The 19,643-nt window shown below is 35.2% G+C and overlaps 2 protein-coding genes across 4 annotated transcripts; one reads left to right on the top strand and one right to left on the bottom strand.

Moving 5' to 3' along the window:
* Positions 1-2,165: 2,165 nt before the first annotated feature.
* LOC147397281 (ER membrane protein complex subunit 7 homolog) lies at positions 2,166-6,874 on the bottom strand. The gene is made up of 7 exons (XM_086452819.1): positions 6,711-6,874; positions 6,533-6,573; positions 5,091-5,199; positions 3,594-3,657; positions 3,379-3,495; positions 3,165-3,273; positions 2,166-2,471 (listed from the first exon to the last, which is right to left on the bottom strand). Exons 1-7 carry the CDS (start codon positions 6,794-6,796, stop codon positions 2,380-2,382), a joined length of 618 nt encoding a protein of 205 aa, XP_086308945.1. The 5' UTR covers positions 6,797-6,874; the 3' UTR covers positions 2,166-2,379.
* Positions 6,875-12,274: 5,400 nt separating this feature from the next.
* LOC147397280 (ubiquitin C-terminal hydrolase 22-like) lies at positions 12,275-17,723 on the top strand. Of its 3 annotated transcripts, XR_015181202.1 has the most exons (5): positions 12,275-13,465; positions 13,853-13,977; positions 15,889-15,932; positions 16,031-16,936; positions 17,035-17,723. XR_015181202.1 is itself a non-coding variant. In XM_086452817.1 (3 exons), the coding sequence occupies exons 1-3, from the start codon at positions 12,606-12,608 to the stop codon at positions 16,664-16,666; spliced, it is 1,758 nt and encodes a 585-aa protein (XP_086308943.1). In that variant the 5' UTR covers positions 12,276-12,605; the 3' UTR covers positions 16,667-17,114. The 3 variants fall into 3 exon arrangements, 1 of the variants encoding a protein (XP_086308943.1); XR_015181200.1 differs by having other exon boundaries at positions 12,276-13,465; positions 15,894-16,936; XM_086452817.1 differs by having other exon boundaries at positions 12,276-13,465; positions 15,894-17,114.
* The last annotated feature ends 1,920 nt before the right edge of the window (positions 17,724-19,643 follow it).

Raw genomic sequence — 19,643 nt, 5'->3', positions numbered from 1 at the left:
TGTTCTCAAACTGAGGATATGCCCCTTTGACGTCGGTCAATTCCAATAGACAAATAGAAAATGATCTAAGTCACTTCAACTTCAACTTGTAACGAAAAATAAGAGCACGATCCCAAACGGTGTCCTGTTCTTTGGGAACGGTGTCTACGTGGCGTGTTTTGTTCTCCAATTAATACATGCCACGTAGATATCATATTTTCCTATAATAATGGTGACACCATATTTTCCTACAAGAATAAGATATTCTTCTTTATCATTGACTCAACAAATAAAAAATAAACATTTTTTTAAATCCCAAAATCAGTCATTTCAACCCCTTAGATAAAATTTTATAACCTACTCGCCAACTGTAAGAATCTAAGTAGGCGTTTGGATAGGACTCCTTGGCTACTTCTGACTCTTGCGGGGAGTTAGAAGTCGTTTGGATGCGTTTGTATGAACTACTCTTTCGAAGAGTTACTCCGCGCAAGAGCAAGAAATTACTCTTTATGAAGAAGTCAAGAAAACCTATTTCTCAAAACTCTTCTTGCGGGGAGTCAAAATCTAACGGTTCGTTTTACCAAAATACCCCTAACTTTATTAATTTTCTATGAAAATATTTCTAATTCATTTGCCCTTAAATCAAACAAAAGAAACATTTATTAATATTAATTTTTTTTTAATTTTGAGTATAATGGATTTAAACACATTATATTAATATTTAATATTTAAAATATTATATTATATTAATATTTATTATATTATATTATATTAACATTTATAGTTAAACACATTATATTAATATTTAATATTTAAAATATTATATTATACTATATTAATATTTATTATATTATATTATATTAATATTTATAGTTAAAATGTCAAAAACAATATAGTTTGAAGGCATATTATGACACTAAAAGACAGTTTGTCAATTTTTTTTAAAAATTTTGAGTATAATGGATTTAAACACATTATATTATATTAATATTTAAAATATTATATTAATATTTATTATATTATATTATATTAATATTTATAGTTAAAATGTAAAAAACAGTATAGTTTGAAGGCATCTTATGACACTAAAAGACAGTCTGTCAATTTTTTTTTTAATATTATGTCATATTATGTCAAAAACAGTAGGTCAAATTTTTTTTAAAATTTTAAGTATAATGGATTTAAACATATTATATTAATATTTAATATTTAAAATATTATATTATATTTATTATATTATATTATATTAATATTTATAGTTAAAATGTCAAAAACAATATAGTTGAAGGCATATTATGATACTAAAAGATAAAAAACAGTAACTGGTATAATATAAGGGTATTCTAGTCTTTTTTCTAGAAGTCATGAGAAGTCAGTATGGTTCCCAACAAACTTCCAGCACAAAAGTACTTCTGCCAGTACTTCATAGAGTTGATTGCCAAACACCATTTCTGCACATAATTACTTTTCCAGCTCCTCCATAGAGTACTTCAGCTCCTGTTCTTTGGAAGAGTAGTTCTGCTCCTGGTATCCAAACAGGCCCTAAGATTTTCTGAAAGAAATTAAAGCTTTAGATCCAATAGTATTAGATTTGTCTACTACAAATTGAAGATGGTAGTATCTGAAATATTCCCCCAAAACATGAAGAGGCATGTCTAAATGACCTATATTTAAATAATATTATTATTTATTTTAAAACCTGAATCGGTTTATCATAGTTCCTAGACTACCAAACCACATCATTACGATTTGTTACGGTTTAAAAGATTATGGTTCTGGGCAAACCCGTACGGATTAGGACTCAAGCCCTCCAAACTGATGTGAACATGATTGTGTATATGTTTTAAAATAAAAATAATTGTTATTCTTGTTATAATCTGCATTAGAAGATGCCAACAATTTCAAAATCTTATTTTATAGACTAATGCTGAAGTGACCTCAGGCTGTAATCATAGATGAGGTTTTTAAAATATTGGACGAATCCACAAACATTTTTGGATGAGTAAAAAAGGTGACATTCGTGGTGGAAAGCAATGTGCACAATTCTTGAACCATATAATCCATCATGGATGCAATCGATCTATTGATCCCATATAACTTGATCGTTAGTTCTAAGTTTTTATCTTCAGGTAACTATTAAATGCTAATTCTTCCATATATTAAATAAATAAAAAAAACAGACTATCTTGATAAACAACAGAAGATACATTTCTGGTTCGAAAAGAACAACGTTTAATTCAATTAACTAGCAGTAGCAGAAAGTAATCACGAAAGTAACTGAACTTGCGCTGACTCACATACAAGTCCTTCAACCAGATTCCCTCTGCGCGTATATCAGTACCCAAAGCTAAAAATACAAAGGCCTAGTTTGAACTGTGGCTATAGCTGCCGAAGTACATGTCAACTCCTTCCTGCTCCAGGTAACAAGTTTGCCAAAGAAGGAACCCCCTGGCTCCTCATTTCTTCTTGAGCCCGCCTCATTTCTTCAGGATCTGATTTAAAAAAAAAAGATTAAAAGGAGACCATTAGCTGGACTGGAAAAATAAGAAATCAACAGAATAAGCGGCTGATCGAGTTGAACCCACAGTTTCTATAGTGATTTCCCTGAAATATCGTCAAATAGTGTACCTTACTACTATCATCTAACAAGCTGCCTGACTCTGGGTTGAGAATGTAGATACGTTAGGGGGTTGGGACCACCCATGTTGATCTCATCTTGGACATCTAGACTTAAGATTGGATAATCCCATATATTCAGTCTATCCAACAAGCAGTTAGAATATGGTGGCACATGAACCAGACTCCGAGGGAATGAGAATCTTCACAAAGTTACTACTAAAAACAGATGGTTACGATCATCTGTGAAGTTGATGGATAGGAACCCTTCTATGTGGGACCAATGGATTTGAAGGTTGGGGTCTCAACTCCAGCTGCATGTGCTCCATGCGTATGACACTGGTAGGGTATGATGGGGACACTGTGTCCCCAGTGCAATGTTAGTTGGACCCATTGTTGGTCCCACTGAGATGGAGCGAAACAATGCCTCAGTGAGGCATGACTTGGTTTTGGCCAGAATCTGATCGGAGAATAGGCTTGTCAATCTCCCCAAAGCAAATGAACCAAGTCTGAGTCACTAAGCATATGCTGGAAGAGAAAATCATTGAACCAAGTTATAAGTACTGTACCCATGTTTTCCATTAGTTTGGGCATGAGAAATACAACGATCACCATGAAGCCCACCATGAGACCCATCGGGCTCTTCAAAAGAGACATTATAGAGAAGGGTTCCCTTATCTGTAATAAAACAGGAGGATGTGAGACCACCAAGCAATAATAGTTCATCATGGATGACTATCAAGTAAAATAGTAAAATAATTTGAACTTAGAATCATCGCCCACCTCATAATAATATTCCTCTCTTAAAGGCTCCAACACCAATTCACTCAGACCCCGCCTGTTCTCTGTCAATGCTGCTTGAACCTTGCCAGGGTTTCTTGCACTGACATCAACACGTACCTGGACCATGTAATAAAGAAAGGGATCATACAAAATGCAGTTCATGATGATAGAAATGATCCAAAATAAACTGATAAAGGAAAAGAGAAGAATCCCACAGGGGAAAAGAAATAACCAATTGCTGCCACTTCAATAAGATGAGTCCCCGCTGGCACATTGTGGCTATAAGCATAATAGTTAAGAAAACATTTGAGAAAAGGAAAAGAGGTACCAGTATCATTCTCATAAAACCAGTTCAATTTAAGTGTTGCATGCAACTAAATAGAGTGTATTCTACGCACAAGTGACCACCTTACAACATTACATATAAATTCAACATATTCCTCTCTTTTGTGTTTTTGGAGCCTAGCTATCAAGTTTTGAAGCCCAAGCTAACACTCTTCTTCTTCCATCTTTTAGGGGAATGGGAATTGCATACTATACAGAAAGCCATCCCACTTTCTCTTCTGTTTATAGGAGATGAGATTCACTGCAACACAGAGTCTCTCTCTTTTCTTTTCTGTTTTAGGGGAGGTACTTCTTTCTTCCTCAATCTTTTGCTATTATTTTATTTGCTTTGTTTATTGGTTTCTTCTTATTGTTTAAAGAAGAGTCTTTATTTGTGTACATTGGCTTAGAGCATGCAACAGGAAAAAAGTCCATATTACTTGAAAATCCCTTTTGGTCATGTTATATAAATAATCTAGAGATATTGCTTCATTACTTCATTTTTCCTGCATGTAGTTTTTTAATTCTTATAAAATGTACTAATGAACAAAATGAATAAATAGATAAATGGCTCCTTAGGCTTCACCTGAAGGATCCATATTGCCCAGGTATCACCTAACACTTTTGATGACACTACATAGAATATAATGGGGTGTGTATTCTACTTTTGAATAATGTGCCTCTGCAAGGTTTAACTAATTATTAATAGGTGATATTGAAGGCTCAAGCCAAATCAATTAGAATCTGAAAAATATAGATTGGTAAGGATTTGACATTAACCAGATATTCTAGAGTGTAAAATGGGTAGTCATAATGAACATATTCTTATCCTGTCACTGAAGGTGCCTACTTAGCTAAGTTGGTAAAGGCTTGAGGAGTGTTGATCCCATAACCTAGGTTCAAATTCCGTTGAACCCAGCTTCATGTCTATTGACCAATAGTACCCCCTTGGACATATATAGAATTTTTGTTTCTTTTCGGAATCCGATGCCAACTTTAGCTTTATTGATAGATAAGAAGTTTAATAAGTGGAAAGAACCAAATTTTCTTTCAATTGTTATCCATGCTTATGATCAAATAATAACAAGCCTTTCAAATACAAAAGTGAGTTTATCAATGTTGCTAAAGACCCTCTTATGTGGAAACCAAAGGAGGAACATTCTTAGTAGGGCAAACATGTAAATATATGGATATCCAGCATTCAAGTTCTGACATGATTGGACAAGTATGATGAAAAAATCTACAAGGAAACAACTTACAAGTTATTTAGAAAGTACTAACATTTACAGATTTTGATTAGGGAAATAATAGGAGAGAGAGATTCAAGTATGATATTCACACAGTATGGAGTGAAAACATAATGTAGGAGAGGAAAATGGGTAGGATACAAAGAAAAATAGCCATCAGGCCTTAGAAAAGTAACTCTTTGGCCACCATTAAGTATGATTTGAACATTTGATATTTTTCCAGGAAGACCAAACCCTTTTGCTGCAATACCTGCCAAATCAATATATTAATTACCAAAAAGAACCTACACATCAACTCCAAACTAGATTTATGACAAAGATAAAACAAGTTGCAGAGCAGAATATAGATATGTAAAATAATATGCAATTACTTGTTGATCCTATGAAACATTAACTACAAAAAACACAAAAAATAATTATCAAAACCTTTTTTCCTCGAGATTTGGGGTCTGCTAACAATATTTCATACTAAGTTCAGAGCAATCAATAAACATCAGACAATGTAAAATATTCAAAGAACATTATCTCCATTTGAATTCTCAAATCTCAAGTCATATAAGAGAATCATGAGCCAATGTGGAGATTCTTACCCTTTGCGATTTTATTTATTTATTTATTTATTGCTACGTACCCTTTGCGATTTTATGGTGCATCTGGAAGTAAAGCAATAGGGGAGCTTTTGAATTCGAATTCAAGGAGAGGAAATGCATGCCATAATCCTCAATATTAGAGTGTCTTTCTATCAATGGTTCAAAATATTTACTGATCATATTGGGGTTATTCTTTGAGGAATGTGGGTTCCTTATGGATCTCATTGTAAAGGAGGGTATACTAATGTCCTGTTTTGTTCTTTTCCTCCTTCATAGGTTTCGTTTGAATTTTTTCTCCATTTGTTAATAAAATTTATTAGTGTTCTTCAGCATCTTACGATCCAAGACCTCTTTTTCAAATGTATGTTTTCATAACTATTACCTTGATATTTTTTATTTTTTTACCTATTTGATGCTCACACCCATTTTTTTCGTTCTATTTTAGCTTTAAAATACCTATATCTTTGATTTTATTATATCTGCCGATTTCAAAAAAAAATTGTCCTACAGGTCCACTAGTAATTGGTAAAGGTTTAGGGTTTAGTACTTCAAATCGATGTTCTTTCAACAATTTGGGATCCATTGGTTCATGGAGAAGTAAATATTAAGTTTGATTGGTAATTCGTATTCCATGGTCTTCTCTTCTAGATAACGCAGAACACGAACATGGAAGAGTCTTCAGAACCAATTGAAATCACGTGACTATCCTAAAATTGAAGCTTGGAAGTGCCACCCAAATCGACTTTTCGAGAAGTGATTCAGAAAACATCCTACCTGCCTGCTAAGGCAACTAGGTTTCCCACAGTTAATTTTCTTCCCAAAATCTAATTTTCAACATGGTTTCATTTCTTAATTTTTAAAGACTGAAGATAGAATTAATCAAATAAACCGAGAGGAATTTATTCATGGGAAAAATACAGAATCCAGATCAAGATTTCAAGTTCAAATACCTTCACGATATAAAATCAAAATCAAAATTACAGTAAAGCGTACCTTCGATCTTCGCCCGACCATGAATGGTGTAACCTTCCGTCCTGCCAAATCCACGACTCGAACAGTCAAGAATATCTAACAGACTTTGGTTACAAAAGCAACAACTTTAAATCCAAGGATACTCGAAGAGAACATGTAAAGTAAAAAAATTAGGGTTTAAGAAAGAAAGAGATCTAACCCAGATGAGATCGCGAGGGAAGAAGGAAGAAGAGAGAGGTATAAGTTCAGAAGTAAAAGAGATAGGATTGCTTCGAACGCTCTCATTGCTGCTGCTGCTGCCGCCTCGATTAAGGTGTCTGAGTTCTTTCAAGTTTAGATCACTCGTTTGATTCTGTGTATCTCAGTCCCATGCGAGTTGATTTATGATGCGGACTTCTTTATGTGGACCATACTTTAATGCCACGTGTCATTAAATAAAAAATTGTTTAATTCTATTTCTAACCATTTGGAGGGGTGGGACAAATATCCACTTGGTGATTCAAATTTTTTTGACACGTGGCTCTCATGTCCTAGTCAATGGTTCGTATGCCCCTCTAGCTAAACGATATGACCAGGGAATCAACATCTATGGACCCATGAGCATCTATTGGTACACACATAAAATGCATCGAACTCGTTGAAGCTCAAATGGTCACTCTAATTAGCCTATTAGATGGCGTGCCACCATGGTTTTGAAATTCGATATCTCATCTCGTATCGTTTAGCTCTGATACCAAGTTAACTTAGATGATACGTCTCGTCTCATTTGAGTTGTCTCGTTCGACATTGAAATAATGATTTTTAACCATTTAAAAAATTATAAAAAAATTCAGAAATGAATCATATTAAAAAATGAACCCAAAAAATATATAATTAAAAAAAAAATCGATTTAGGGGGTGAAAAAATAGAGGGTTGAGACTTTAACTCGTTTGTCTCAATTAACTTGGACGAGATTTTGAAAATCTCGTCTAACACGTCCCGTTTAACTCGTGAGTTAATCATTTTTTGCACTGTCTCATTTGTATCGTTCGAGATATTGGAAATATCGTCCGAGACTCGCTTACCTCACGATACGCAGTCGTCTCAAAATACTTTGTAAGTTGGTCTCGTTCAGCTCCGATACCGAGTTAACTCGGGCAATACGTCTCCGTCTTAGACGAGTTTAAAAACCATGACCATGCCACTTAAGAGCAACTCCAACGCAAATAGCCATAAGGAAAAATGCTGAAATGACAAAAAGTATTTACTGTGATTCTCACAAGTCTGACGTGGGATGTGCACATAACCATAGATGTGTTTCCTCGCGTTACAAGTAAAAACCATCTACGGTTATGTATTCATGTCCACATTAGACTTGTGAGAATCACAGTAAATCCTGTGTCACCCCAGCACGACTCTAGGCATAATTGCTGAATATTTTATTATAGAGATCACTTATGCCTGCTCAAGGGATATGCACTCTAATGGTACAAGCGAAAATTGCTCTTCAGAAATATTTTTATATATTTTTTTTATAAATATTTTCACAAAATTCAGCTATAGTAAAAAGGCTCACAACTGTCATAATTTTTTCCCACCAACAGATAAAGAAAGAGAATTTCACTCTTTTTTTTTTTTTGCCTTTCACACTTTTTTCTCTCCAATTTTTTTTTTGAAATAAAGAGTTAGAACTCGAGTGCATTGGAGTCCCTCCTTGAAGCTCTGGCTTTGCAAAAAAACAGTTGGGAAGGGGATGCCTGCTACAAGCCCAAGTGCGTTGGAGTTGCTCTAAATAATCTTTGGACATAGTAGAGATGGAATAATTAATCTTAACTGAGTGCACAAATTCAAGGGGGATACATGTGGTATCCCAATGCTTTTGCATTCGTAAGTTAGCAAAATTAGATTACTACCATTGCAAAACAACTTTGAGATCGTGAGTTCAAGCCCAACTTACCTATTAAAAAAAAAAAAGATTAGATTACTACCCAAGTGAATATTCATGTAAAAGCCATTGGATTTGCACTCATAGCTCGGGTGATAGACACATGATGCATGTACCCAAACCATGATCATATGGAGGTGTCCGTGGTGCCAAAGAACTTGAATCATTGTGTCCATGTTGCAATTGAACTAAATATGTTTTACAACTAAAGTAGTCTTCTCATTTTTGAGTTTGTGAATTCCCTCGATTTTTTATGATACCTACCCATTTAAAAGAATCTTTAAATTAAATGAAGATAATTTTGAAAGTGAAATTTATAGTACTTTCAATTATGACTGCTTTTTATTGATTTTGTGTGGTGGCTACAAATGATTGCTTCACTCAATTTATACATGTTGGAATGATAGAGTAGATAACATGAATTGAATCACATAGCGACTATTCAATGATAGTAATTTTTTTTGAAAAACTAGCATATGTCTCTCTATGGCGTTGATCTACTTATCAACCATATAAACATACTAGAGTGTACGCACAAGTATTTTCTATGAGAGCTAAGGGGATAAAAATAGGAAAATATTAAAGTTGGAGGGGTATTTGATCTTAAGGGGGTAAAAGAGAAAAACTAATAAAATTAGAGAGGTATTATTAAGAAAGGGGGAGAATAGGAAAGATTATAAAGTGGTAAAAAATATAGTAAAATTAGAGGGGCATTATTGAAAAATGGGTAAAAGAGAAAAAAAAAAAAATTGGAGAGATATTATTGAAAATGAAAAGAGAAGGAAAGGAAAGACAATAAAATTGAAGAGGTAAACGACTGAAATAATAAAGTTTGAAAATGGGTAAAAGAAAAAAATAATAAAATTGGAGGGCTATTATTCAAAAGGGGGAGGGGAGGGGGAGAAGAGGAAAAACAAGAATGTAGAAGGAGTTAAGAGGAATGGGGTGGGTAATGTGGACCCCACTCCAATTACAGTTTGAGAGAATGTTTATCCCCTATACTTTGTAATTGGAGTGAGATCTATAGTTGTATTTTATTATATAAACTAGAGTTCGCTTGTACTTACAACACAAGTACCCTTTTTAAGGTTAAAGGGGCATACAAGAAAGATAGTAAAATTATAGAGGTAAAAAGTTGGGTAAAGAGTTAGAGGGGGCATTGATGAAAAAATGGAGGAGAGGAAAGAAAATACAACAAAGTTGAAGAGGAGAAGAGTAAATATGGAGTAGTGCGAACCCCTGAATGGGGACTATTGTTGTATTTTATTATATAGATTAAAAAATTAGAGAGAAAATTTGATAAAAGAGGGGGATAAAATCGAAAAAATAATAAAGTTGGATAAATATTATTTAAAAAAATTTGGTGCTAAAGGGTAAAAGAGAAAAAAATAATAAAGTTGGAGACATCGTAAAATGGCACAAGTATCTTCTTTGTGGTGGTTAAAATAGTAAAAGAAGAAAGATACTAAGGTTAGAAGGGTTATTATTGAGGTAAAAGAAGAAAGATAGTAAAATTGAAAAGATATTATTAAAAATGAGGGGGAGGAAGAGAGGAAAAAAATAAAATTGAAAAGGAATGGAGTGGGATATTGTGGACCTCAACTCCAAAATTGTGGTTGAGGGCACATTTATCCACTATAACTATAGGTGGAGTGAGACTCATAGGTATGCTTTTTTTATTTTATTTATTATTATTATTATTATTTGATAGGTAAGCCCGCTTTTAATGAGTTCAGTATAACTTGGTGTTGGTGGGATTTGAACCCAAATCTTTGGTATCGTCACCCAAAGACTTTATACCTAAGCTAGTTGGCACCTGCGAGTTGTGTTTTATTATATAGACTTTAGAAAAATTTCGAAAAACTTGTGTATATCTCTCTCTCTATGGCACTTGCCTTTTTATCAACTATATAAACATACTTTATATCTTTCATATAATGTATTGCTCTATGTAATTGTTAGAGTACGATGATTGAAGAATTTTCTATACTAATCCATTATTATCTTTCAACACTTACAAATCCCTCCTAGATGTCAATAGCTTCTCAAAGACATGGTTAAAAAAGAGAGGAAAAACCTTATATTATATTGTGTTTCCATGACAATACTCCCCTCCTAATAGTGTCTACACTCTCACTGTGAGTCACCATTATTCACCCTCTCCAAGCTTATCATTAGGATCCAACTATCTCTCGTCCAACTCAAGAGAACCTACTCTTTATTCTTCTTGTCGTTTTGCCATGTCTTTGATCTCTTGCTTAATCCTCACCTAGTTTAATTTGCTTGTTTGCCTTGCCTTCCTGATATTGGGGAACTCTTCACTTGTAAAGCCACTGTAACCTTTTGTCACCCTTACACGATATATATATATATATATACAAGTGTCTCCTTAATAACATCAAATCACTATGTATTATATAGTATATATTATCAATAAGAGTTGTACTGGAGTGACCTCAAGTTGTAATCTCACATTGCACTTCTTGATGTGAAAGTGGGTAGGAATCACGTATGCTTTTTTCACACGTATCTCGATGACAATCATTTATAGTTTCTATACACTTTCATGACAAGAAGTGCGATACGAGATTCCAGCCTGAGTTGACTTCAGCATCATTCAATCAATAATTAACCAAGCCTAATTAATATTTTTTTTTTGGGGTGATATAATGTTAAAATACATAGAAAAAAGTCATGTTTGGAATTAGATATAAATTGACTTATGTCTTGCAAGTCAGGTCATGTTTGGAAATGGACATTTTTTATTTGGCCCAACTTGAAATTTAGATGTGTCAAATGCATGCTTAAGATTTTAAAGCCCGAATAGTATTTGGCCCAACTTGCAAATATAGTTATTAAGGGGACTAGGTCGAAAGACCGACCAACACCCACCCAACTTGAGAGATTGGGACAGATATATCAATAAAGTACAAAACTTATATTCAAGCTTTACCCTATTTTCATCGTTCAGAGAACTTAACATACTTCGCTTTGCAATTGTAAGTACAAAAATTCAATTATTGTGCTTACAACTATGGTGACTCGTTTCATTTCAAACCATGATTTTTAAACTCGTCCGAGACCGAGACGTATCGCCCGAGTTAACTTGGTATCAGAGCTTAACGAGGCCAACTCACAAAGTGATTTTTTTGACCGAATTTTATGTCTCACGTTATATTTTTTGAGTTATCTCACGAGACGTCTCAAACGTATCGAAAAACTCGTCCAAGACGACTCGGTATCGGAGTTGAACGAGATGAGACGCGATGCTGAGTTTAAAAACCATGTTTCAAACTGTTTCAAACTATTTCAAACGAAACATCCTCGAATTAAACTTGTATATATTGTTTGACTAAACTCGTTCTAAGTATAATTCCATGTTCTTGAAATTCCAACACCCGATGAAATGGAATTAAAAAAAGTTAGGAAAGCAAATTCTTCAATCTCAATTTTGGTCCTATGGTGACCTCCATCAGCCCAAACCCAAACCTGAACCTGACCCCACTCAACTCATTTACAGCCCTAGCCGCCCATATGTAGCACTTAAGCAAGGTCGAGAAAGGTTAACAATCCCCATGTATCTAAGTCTCTTCTTTTTACCATATTGAAGACTGGTCCTACAAAAGTCCAATCTATCCCAAATCACAATATAGGTGAACGGCCAACCCTTGGATTACATCACCATCTCCATCACTATCTCCATTTAAAATCGTACGGTTCAGAAGAAGCAAAAGTTTCTGTATTTTCACTATTTCTACTTTTTTTTTTTTCTTTCGTATTTTAATAATAATAACTCTGTAAAAAGAAAATAAAACTGAAATACCCTCACTATTCATGTCTGAGTAACAAAGTCACGCACATTCTCTCAAATTTCTCCACTCTTTTTGGATCCAAAGCAACAAAAAAATAAAAATAAAAAAATAAAAATTAAAGAAATCAAATTTTAAAATCGAGTAACAAAGAACAGAGACGAAGATCTGAATTGGAAAGAAATCAAACAGAATCATCAATGAAGAAATCTACAGTTTCAGATTTATGTTATTGATTTCGATCTTCACTCTTCAGATCTCTCGATCTCCTTTTTAATACTGTTTCGATCGATCGATGAAGGTTGTCTCCTGCAAATCTAGGGTTTATTCTTCTACTCCAAATCATCTTCGTTACTTCCAATGTCTTCGAAGAATCATCTCCAACAACGAGGTCAGATCCCTCAGCCGTGTCCTCACCTCGCCGATTTCAGATCCAAACACGGCGCCAAGCCCTTTAGATCTCTACAACAATGCCTCAAAATCAAGCCAGTCGGCCGCGCCGAGATTCGCCGCGACCCGCACGAGATCCCTCGATGCGGCTCCTGCGGAGACTCATCTCGCTCGCGTCTCTACGCATGCGTTGCCTGCGCCGCCGTGTCCTGTCACTCACCTCCCGAGTCATCCCACGCGGCCGCTCACACCGAGTCGAGGTCTCCAGGTCACGAGATTGCGGTCGATGTCGATCGAGCCGAGCTGTTTTGCTGCGCATGTCGAGACCAGGTGTACGATCGAGACTTCGATGCTTCAGTTGTTCTTGCGCAAACCTCGGCATCGACTCTTGGAGGATCGGTGACCCGCGCAGCACCTCTCGAGAATCTGAGAAAGCGAAGGCGAGTGGATTATCGGCCATGGACGGCTGATCCAAGAGAGCTTCTTTTGATGAGGAGAGGTTCAAGTGAGTTACAGATAGGAGGAGTTGGAGATTCTTCATCTTGCTTGCCTTGGGGATTGCGAGGACTCAACAATCTTGGAAACACATGTTTCATGAATTCGGTTCTTCAAGCGTTGCTTCACACACCTCCTCTTAGGAATTATTTCTTGAGTGATCGCCACAATCGTTTCGTCTGCCAGCGCAAGAACAATATTAGTAATGCCAGCACAGGAAATGAGAATAATAATAAGAATTCACGTTTGTGTCTGGCTTGCGACATGGATGCAATGTTCTCTGCTGTTTTCTCCAGAGATCGAATCCCTTATAGTCCGGCGAAATTTCTATACAGGTTTGCTCAAACACTCAAGCCTTTACGCTACATATTTTTTCCCAAGATTTTAGTTCTTTATATGAGATTGCATGAAGTATAGATTTTTATGCAATTGTTTTAGGTGGGAATAACGTAGTTCATGAGTTCGAATTTATTAAAAGAAAATATATTGTTTGATTTCTCCAAGTAAGTCGTGTACATGAGAAGAGTGGGCTTATGAAATCGGATTGAACACTCGGACTTTTGCTCCATAATTTATTCTGGTCAAAAGTATGATTGCTAAGTTTATAATTTCAGTAATTTACTTTAAGGTGGTCGTTTGAGTCAGAGATCAAGTATGTTTTACTTTGAGTGCTCTTACCACGCATCAGTATTTGATTCTTGAAAATTACTGCTTCATTGAAGTTGGTGGCAGCACGCTGCAAACCTGGCGAGTTATGAACAGCAGGATGCACACGAGTTCTTTATATCCATGCTTGATGGGATCCATGAAAAGGTGGAGAAGGATCGAGGCAAACCCAAGAGCCAAGGTAACTTCTTGCCTTATCAGCCGTCCATAGCTTCTCCTGTTTCTTTTATGATTCATCTTTTGTATGTTTATATGGGGAGATTGAACCATGTACCATCATACAAGTCTCACCCAAAATTTAATTCCTTCTAAGATCCTTTTTTATGCATTCTAAGGGTCATAAAGTTCAAACCATTACTGCTTTATTGCTGGCATACTGTTCTTATGGCAACTTGAGAAGATACCTTTGTGTTCTATTAGTTGGATACTATTAATATCAGTAAAAGAATATGGGAAGTTGCTATGTTGTGTTAAGCTCTTGATTGGTAAATCCAATTCTGTTCCAGGTATAACTTTATATTCGTTATGAAGCAAAGGGGAAAATTATAACATCTCTAATGCTCTCAGAAGATCTATTTGTTTGTCACCGATTTGGAAAGAATGATTACTATAAATTTTAGCAACCACTCCGCCCTTGGTGGTCCAAGTTAGATGGAGTCCCCTGCCTCTCTCCAATAAGTCTTTTTCCTTGATTAATGTGTTTTCATCGTAGGATTTTCTAGTGGCATGCACCTGCATCTATTTTATGCAGCAAACTTTCTTTCAGTCACCTTGTTAAATTCTGGTGGAGACATTAACAAATCTTTTGGAATTCCTAAATTCTTTTTGAGAAAGGTGTTGTTCCTTGAAACAAGAGTTGTTATGACCTCCTTTATGGCACCACTTCTTTCCCTCAACTAGTTATTCATTTCATTCCTTGATAATTGGCTTAAAATGTTTGAAAACTTAAAAAAAAGAATCTTTGAAGGAGGGGCTGATTTCACAAGAATTTTCAAAGTCTACTAAGATTTATAGTTATTGCAACAGATAACAACGGTGGATAAAGAAATCTGTCGCTATTGCTCCCACACAATTTGTCCCACACTTTTTTTATATATATAGATAAATGGAAGAAAAAGCTACAATAAGAAAAATGGGGGTTGAGATGAAAATTTTCTCACTTAGTTGCCCTGACAATTTTTTTTTCCACTCTTAGTTGCCCCCACATGGGTAAAATTATTGCTCCTCCCCTGCTTTGAAGCACCATGATTTAGCGACCATTATCCTGTCACAAACTCGCACACATTTTATTTTTTTAATCACACATTGTCTAATTGAGAAGGGTGTTCTATTGATAGGAGGTAGAACACTTGAGCCTAGAAGCATAGAGTCGCCTAGGAAGTGTGCTGGTTAGAGGACAATTCTAAATGAGAAAGTTATTTGTACACCAAATGGTTAATGTTTTTTTTTTACAGCTTGATTGAAAGTGTATTTGAATTATCTTCTGAGTGCTGATTTTTGAACTCAACCTAACAGGGAAAGTCAAAAACTCACTGACGTGGCATGGGCACAGAACCGTAGATTATGTCCCTCGGGATACACAACAGACCTGCCATCTGCAGTTGTGTATCCCGAGCAAAAGAATCTACGGTTCTTTGCGCATGACACGTCCGTGAGTTTTGAGTCCAGTTGTCAGGTTGAGTTCAAAAATCGTTAGTCTTATCTTATCTAGTGGTACATGGTTGCAATTATTAGAAAGCATAAAAGTTCAATTCCAACATGGGATGTTATTGCCGGATGTGGGTATTTACCTTTATATGTTTCTAGAAGCTAGAAATTTTGTCCTCTAGTCATTTGGGATATGCAATCCTCTTCTTTCAATGCTAAAGTTATTCATGTATGTTTTGAGCCTCCATTTTTTGTATTTACTTATTTTTTTGAAGAGCTATTTGAAATGATCTGTTTGTCAAACCTGCTATTTCAACTGTTTTTATTGGCAAGTGATTTGTTCATGAAATCAGCTAACAAAAGAAAACAAATATCAAAATGAGTTAGTGAGCTTCCATACTTAGAGATCCTATCAGATATTTTAATAAGCCTATTTGATTGGCAGCACAGGCAACGGAGACTGTTGTATTGCTCATAGAGTATTCTCAGGTATCTTGAGATCTGATGTTACTTGCACGGCCTGTGGTTTCACATCCACCACATATGATCCCTGTGTTGACATCTCATTGGATTTGGAACCAAACCAGGGGGGTTCGACGAGGATGGCTTCCACAAAGTCACATCATGCTTGCAATGGTGAGGCAGAGTCGATGAAATCGGCCCAAAACTCTGGAATATCTACCCTGATAGGGTGTTTGGACCGCTTTACAAGGCCTGAGAGACTAGGTTCTGACCAGAAATTTTTCTGCCAACAATGTAAGGTGAGGCAAGAATCTCTGAAACAGATGTCCATAAGAAAGCTTCCATTGGTTTCTTGTTTCCACATCAAAAGATTTGAGCACTCATCGACTCGAAATATGTCAAGAAAGGTTGACCGCTATCTGCAATTCCCGTTTTCCTTGGACATGTCACCTTATCTCTCTTCTTCCATCTTAAGGAGCAGATATGGGAACCGGATTTTTTCTTTTGGTGGGGATGAGATAAATTCTCCCAATGAGTTATCTTCAGAGTTTGAGTTATTTGCGGTGGTTACCCACACAGGTAAACTGGATGCTGGCCATTACGTGACCTATCTACGGTTAAGTAATCAATGGTACAAGTGTGATGATGCATGGATTTCTCAAGTTAGTGAAAACATTGTGAGGGCTGCACAAGCATACATGATGTTCTATGTACAGAAGATGCTTTACTACAAAGCAAGTGAAAAACTCGCTACCACGTGATACAAACAGAAATTTGGATAATAAAAAGCTCATCGGGATTAGAGTTGGATAATTTATGTCTGTGACAGGAAATAGTTTTGAACTCCACTGAAACCCAAGTTGGTTTTCTAATATTATCATTGGGTGGCCAATTGTTACCGGTAGAACAGAACAGAAAATTACCAGTTGGGCTCTCTGAGTATATCTGAGGGGTAATTTATAATACTTGGAGCAAAGGGAGCCTAAGTTTTTGAGATACTCTCTGGAGTTGTGAAAATTTCTTCCATGAAGGTATGGGTTCCATTAAAATGGCTTAAATTTGATTATTTTTTTCTGCATACTCAAGTGTTGTTGAGCTCATTCTTTTTTTTTTTTTTTTTTTTTACAAGGATCTTCTCAAAGGTTGCAATGCTTCGAGGTGTAGTTTAACGATGTACTAATTTTTACCCATGCATATTTATTTTCACAATCTGATTGAAGAGTTCACATTTCTATACACTTTTTGTGGAGTCAGATGTTGAGTTTCCCCACATTGAGTATTATAGTTTCAAGGTTGTTGTTTCATCGATAGAGAGATTTTCTTTGGGTAAAGTTTGGAAGCACCCCTTCATGGTTTTCGTGAAACTTAGTGATATCCCACAGGCATCCCCTTCGTGAGAGATTAACAAAAATGACTGAAATGCCAACACCTTGCCAAAAACCCTTAGATTACCACCCCCCAACGCACAAAAATAAATCCTTTGTCTTCAATGTCATCTTCAATCTCCCCTCAAACCTCTCTTGTTCTCAAGGTTTGATGGTTGGAGATAGAATCTTGAGGTTGAAGATGACCGTGGGCATTCCTTTTCAGTAAGTGCAGGAGGGTATTTATTTCTTGATAGTCTCTAATGGATGATTGAGGTGTACCCAAAATTACCCTTTTTTTTTTTTTTTGGTTGATCTAGGCGCTATGTAGAAGTGTTTTTTTCTTTTTTTGAGGAATTTTCTCTCTTGGTGCAAGAAATTATTATTTTCATTGTTGGGTTTGTATTTTATTTTTCTGACAAAAGCCTTCAAGGAATTTAAAGGTATTTTCTTTTAGGAGTTTTGTACATATGGGATTATATTTATTGAACGAGCACTGGCTTCTTTTTGTTAGGACTGGATTATTTGCATGCACCTTTTTGCGTGTGTCATCCACTTAAATGCTACTTTTTAAATTACTTGTCGCACCTACTTAAAAAAGATTAATTTTTTGTTCGGTAGGAAACTATTGAAAATTTTTATTGTGACTTTGTATGATCATATCTAATCCACTTATCCACTTGACAGGACTCGGTAGGAACCTACTATTATTGGTTCAAGATAGGAACTTACTAAGATAGATTCGGTGAGTTCCTATTGAATCTATGTTGAAAATTTTGGTACTTACCTATCAAATGAAGTTTCATTTGATTTTTTTTTTTTTTTATTTATTATTTTTAGTATTGAGATTTTTGAACAACCCCTAGATTAGGAGTTGAGGTTTCCATGATCATTTCTGTAGAGAGAGAGAGAGTAGGACTTCTTTTTGTTTGTTGTGTCCGTAGTTCAAGAGGCGTCTCAAATCTCAACCTCCTCGTTTTATTTTTTATATTGTTTTTCTTTTTCTTTTTTAAATGAAGTATATACTTATCCACAAAAAAAAAAAAAAAAGAAATTAAGGTGCAGCATGTGGTAGGGACATAGAGTGATGAAACTGGAAGCACAAACAGATCATTTAAATTTGAAGCAGTGGAGTAGTAACGGATACAGAAATTAAGCTCCATTTGGACATGTTAAGGATTTTTCAAAATGGGCTCTTTCTAGATGATCAAGAATCTAGACATTGAAGTCAAACCCAGGGCTATAGAATATCTGACTTGTGTGGAAGATATACTATATATAGTGTACATCACCTACGGTATTACAGAAATCTAAAATCACCAAGACAACAATGTGGCAAAGTATTATTATTTGTTGGTACGGGTGTAATGTGAGACATTAGTAATCGTAATTGATCTTGATAAAAATGATCAAATCCAATGGTCAGAAATCATCATCAGTCAAGTTGATTTTTTGATGCATTATAGGTCCAACAAAGTGTGTTCATGTGATCAGGACATGGCATGCACTCTGTTGGCCATGGGTGGTTCATTACAGGTTTTTTTAAAGAAGAAATGTGTCCTTGCAAGGATGTAGAAGAGAATGATGGATTTGGTTTTCTTAGATGTGTAGGATTTCAACCCAACTTAACCAACAAATTGGCGGACAGTGCTATAGATGGTGGGTGGTCTACCTATTTGTTAGTTATTTAAGAGTTTTGACCACCTTCTACCATCTACCCTACCTACTTTAGGTCGAACAAACTTCAAAAATTGACACGAACGATTCGAAAATTACTGTGGCAGCTGTTGACTGTTGTATTGTAAGATCATTTTATTGAATTGGGTTCCAAAAATGGTTTAAAATAATTTTTTTTTTCAGTAAAATAAAATAAATAGGTTATATGCGCTTTTTGATAAATATTTTAAAAACGTAAAATTCAGTTCATATTCAAGATGAATTTGATTTTCGAACTTATGACATAACTCCCCTACTACCTTATGAGAGAAAGTAACCGAAATACCCTCACCTTCAACATCTTACCGAATAGCTTATGATTTTTTTTTTTTGCCAAAATCTATATTTAGGGCAAAAGCTTTAATTTATTTGTCAACTAACCTGTAATTTTTTTCTCCAAAAGTTCATATTTAAGGTGAAAGTCATTTATGATAAATAAAATATATATAATTATCATCTTCTCGTTAATTTAGAAGGCAAAACAGGAGAAAATCAAATAAGTACTCAAATTATACCAAGAGAAATTTGCAATCTTGTCACCAAAACCCAAGGTTGAAGAAGAAAGGTTTACCATTCTTTTGTTCAGCTTCTCTTGTCATTTTGTAACTAATTTTCAGATTTTAGACTTATATTCTCCAACAGATCAAAGATTATAAAA

The sequence above is a fragment of the Akebia trifoliata genome, chromosome 8 (assembly GCF_017979445.1).
Source record: "Akebia trifoliata isolate Shusen 1 chromosome 8, ASM1797944v1, whole genome shotgun sequence".
In the NCBI taxonomy this organism is placed as follows: domain Eukaryota; kingdom Viridiplantae; phylum Streptophyta; class Magnoliopsida; order Ranunculales; family Lardizabalaceae; genus Akebia; species Akebia trifoliata.
The sequence above is the reverse complement of the archived record's forward strand: the minus strand, read 5'-3'. Positions and strand labels throughout refer to the sequence as shown.

Bases quoted from the DNA above. Each gene is read 5' to 3' on its own strand.
- LOC147397281 (XM_086452819.1), bottom strand. From the start codon at position 6,796: ATGAGAGCGTTCGAAGCAATCCTATCTCTTTTACTTCTGAACTTATAC. The intron at 3,274-3,378 runs GTGGGCGATGAT...GTTTTATTACAG, and splicing joins GAGAGGAATATTATTATGAG to ATAAGGGAACCCTTCTCTAT. The intron at 2,472-3,164 runs GTACAGTACTTA...TTTTTAAATCAG, and splicing joins CAAACTAATGGAAAACATGG to ATCCTGAAGAAATGAGGCGG.
- LOC147397280 (XM_086452817.1), top strand. From the start codon at position 12,606: ATGTCTTCGAAGAATCATCTCCAACAACGAGGTCAGATCCCTCAGCCG. The intron at 13,466-13,852 runs GTTTGCTCAAAC...GCTTCATTGAAG, and splicing joins CCGGCGAAATTTCTATACAG to TTGGTGGCAGCACGCTGCAA. The intron at 13,978-15,893 runs GTAACTTCTTGC...TTGGCAGCACAG, and splicing joins AGGCAAACCCAAGAGCCAAG to GCAACGGAGACTGTTGTATT.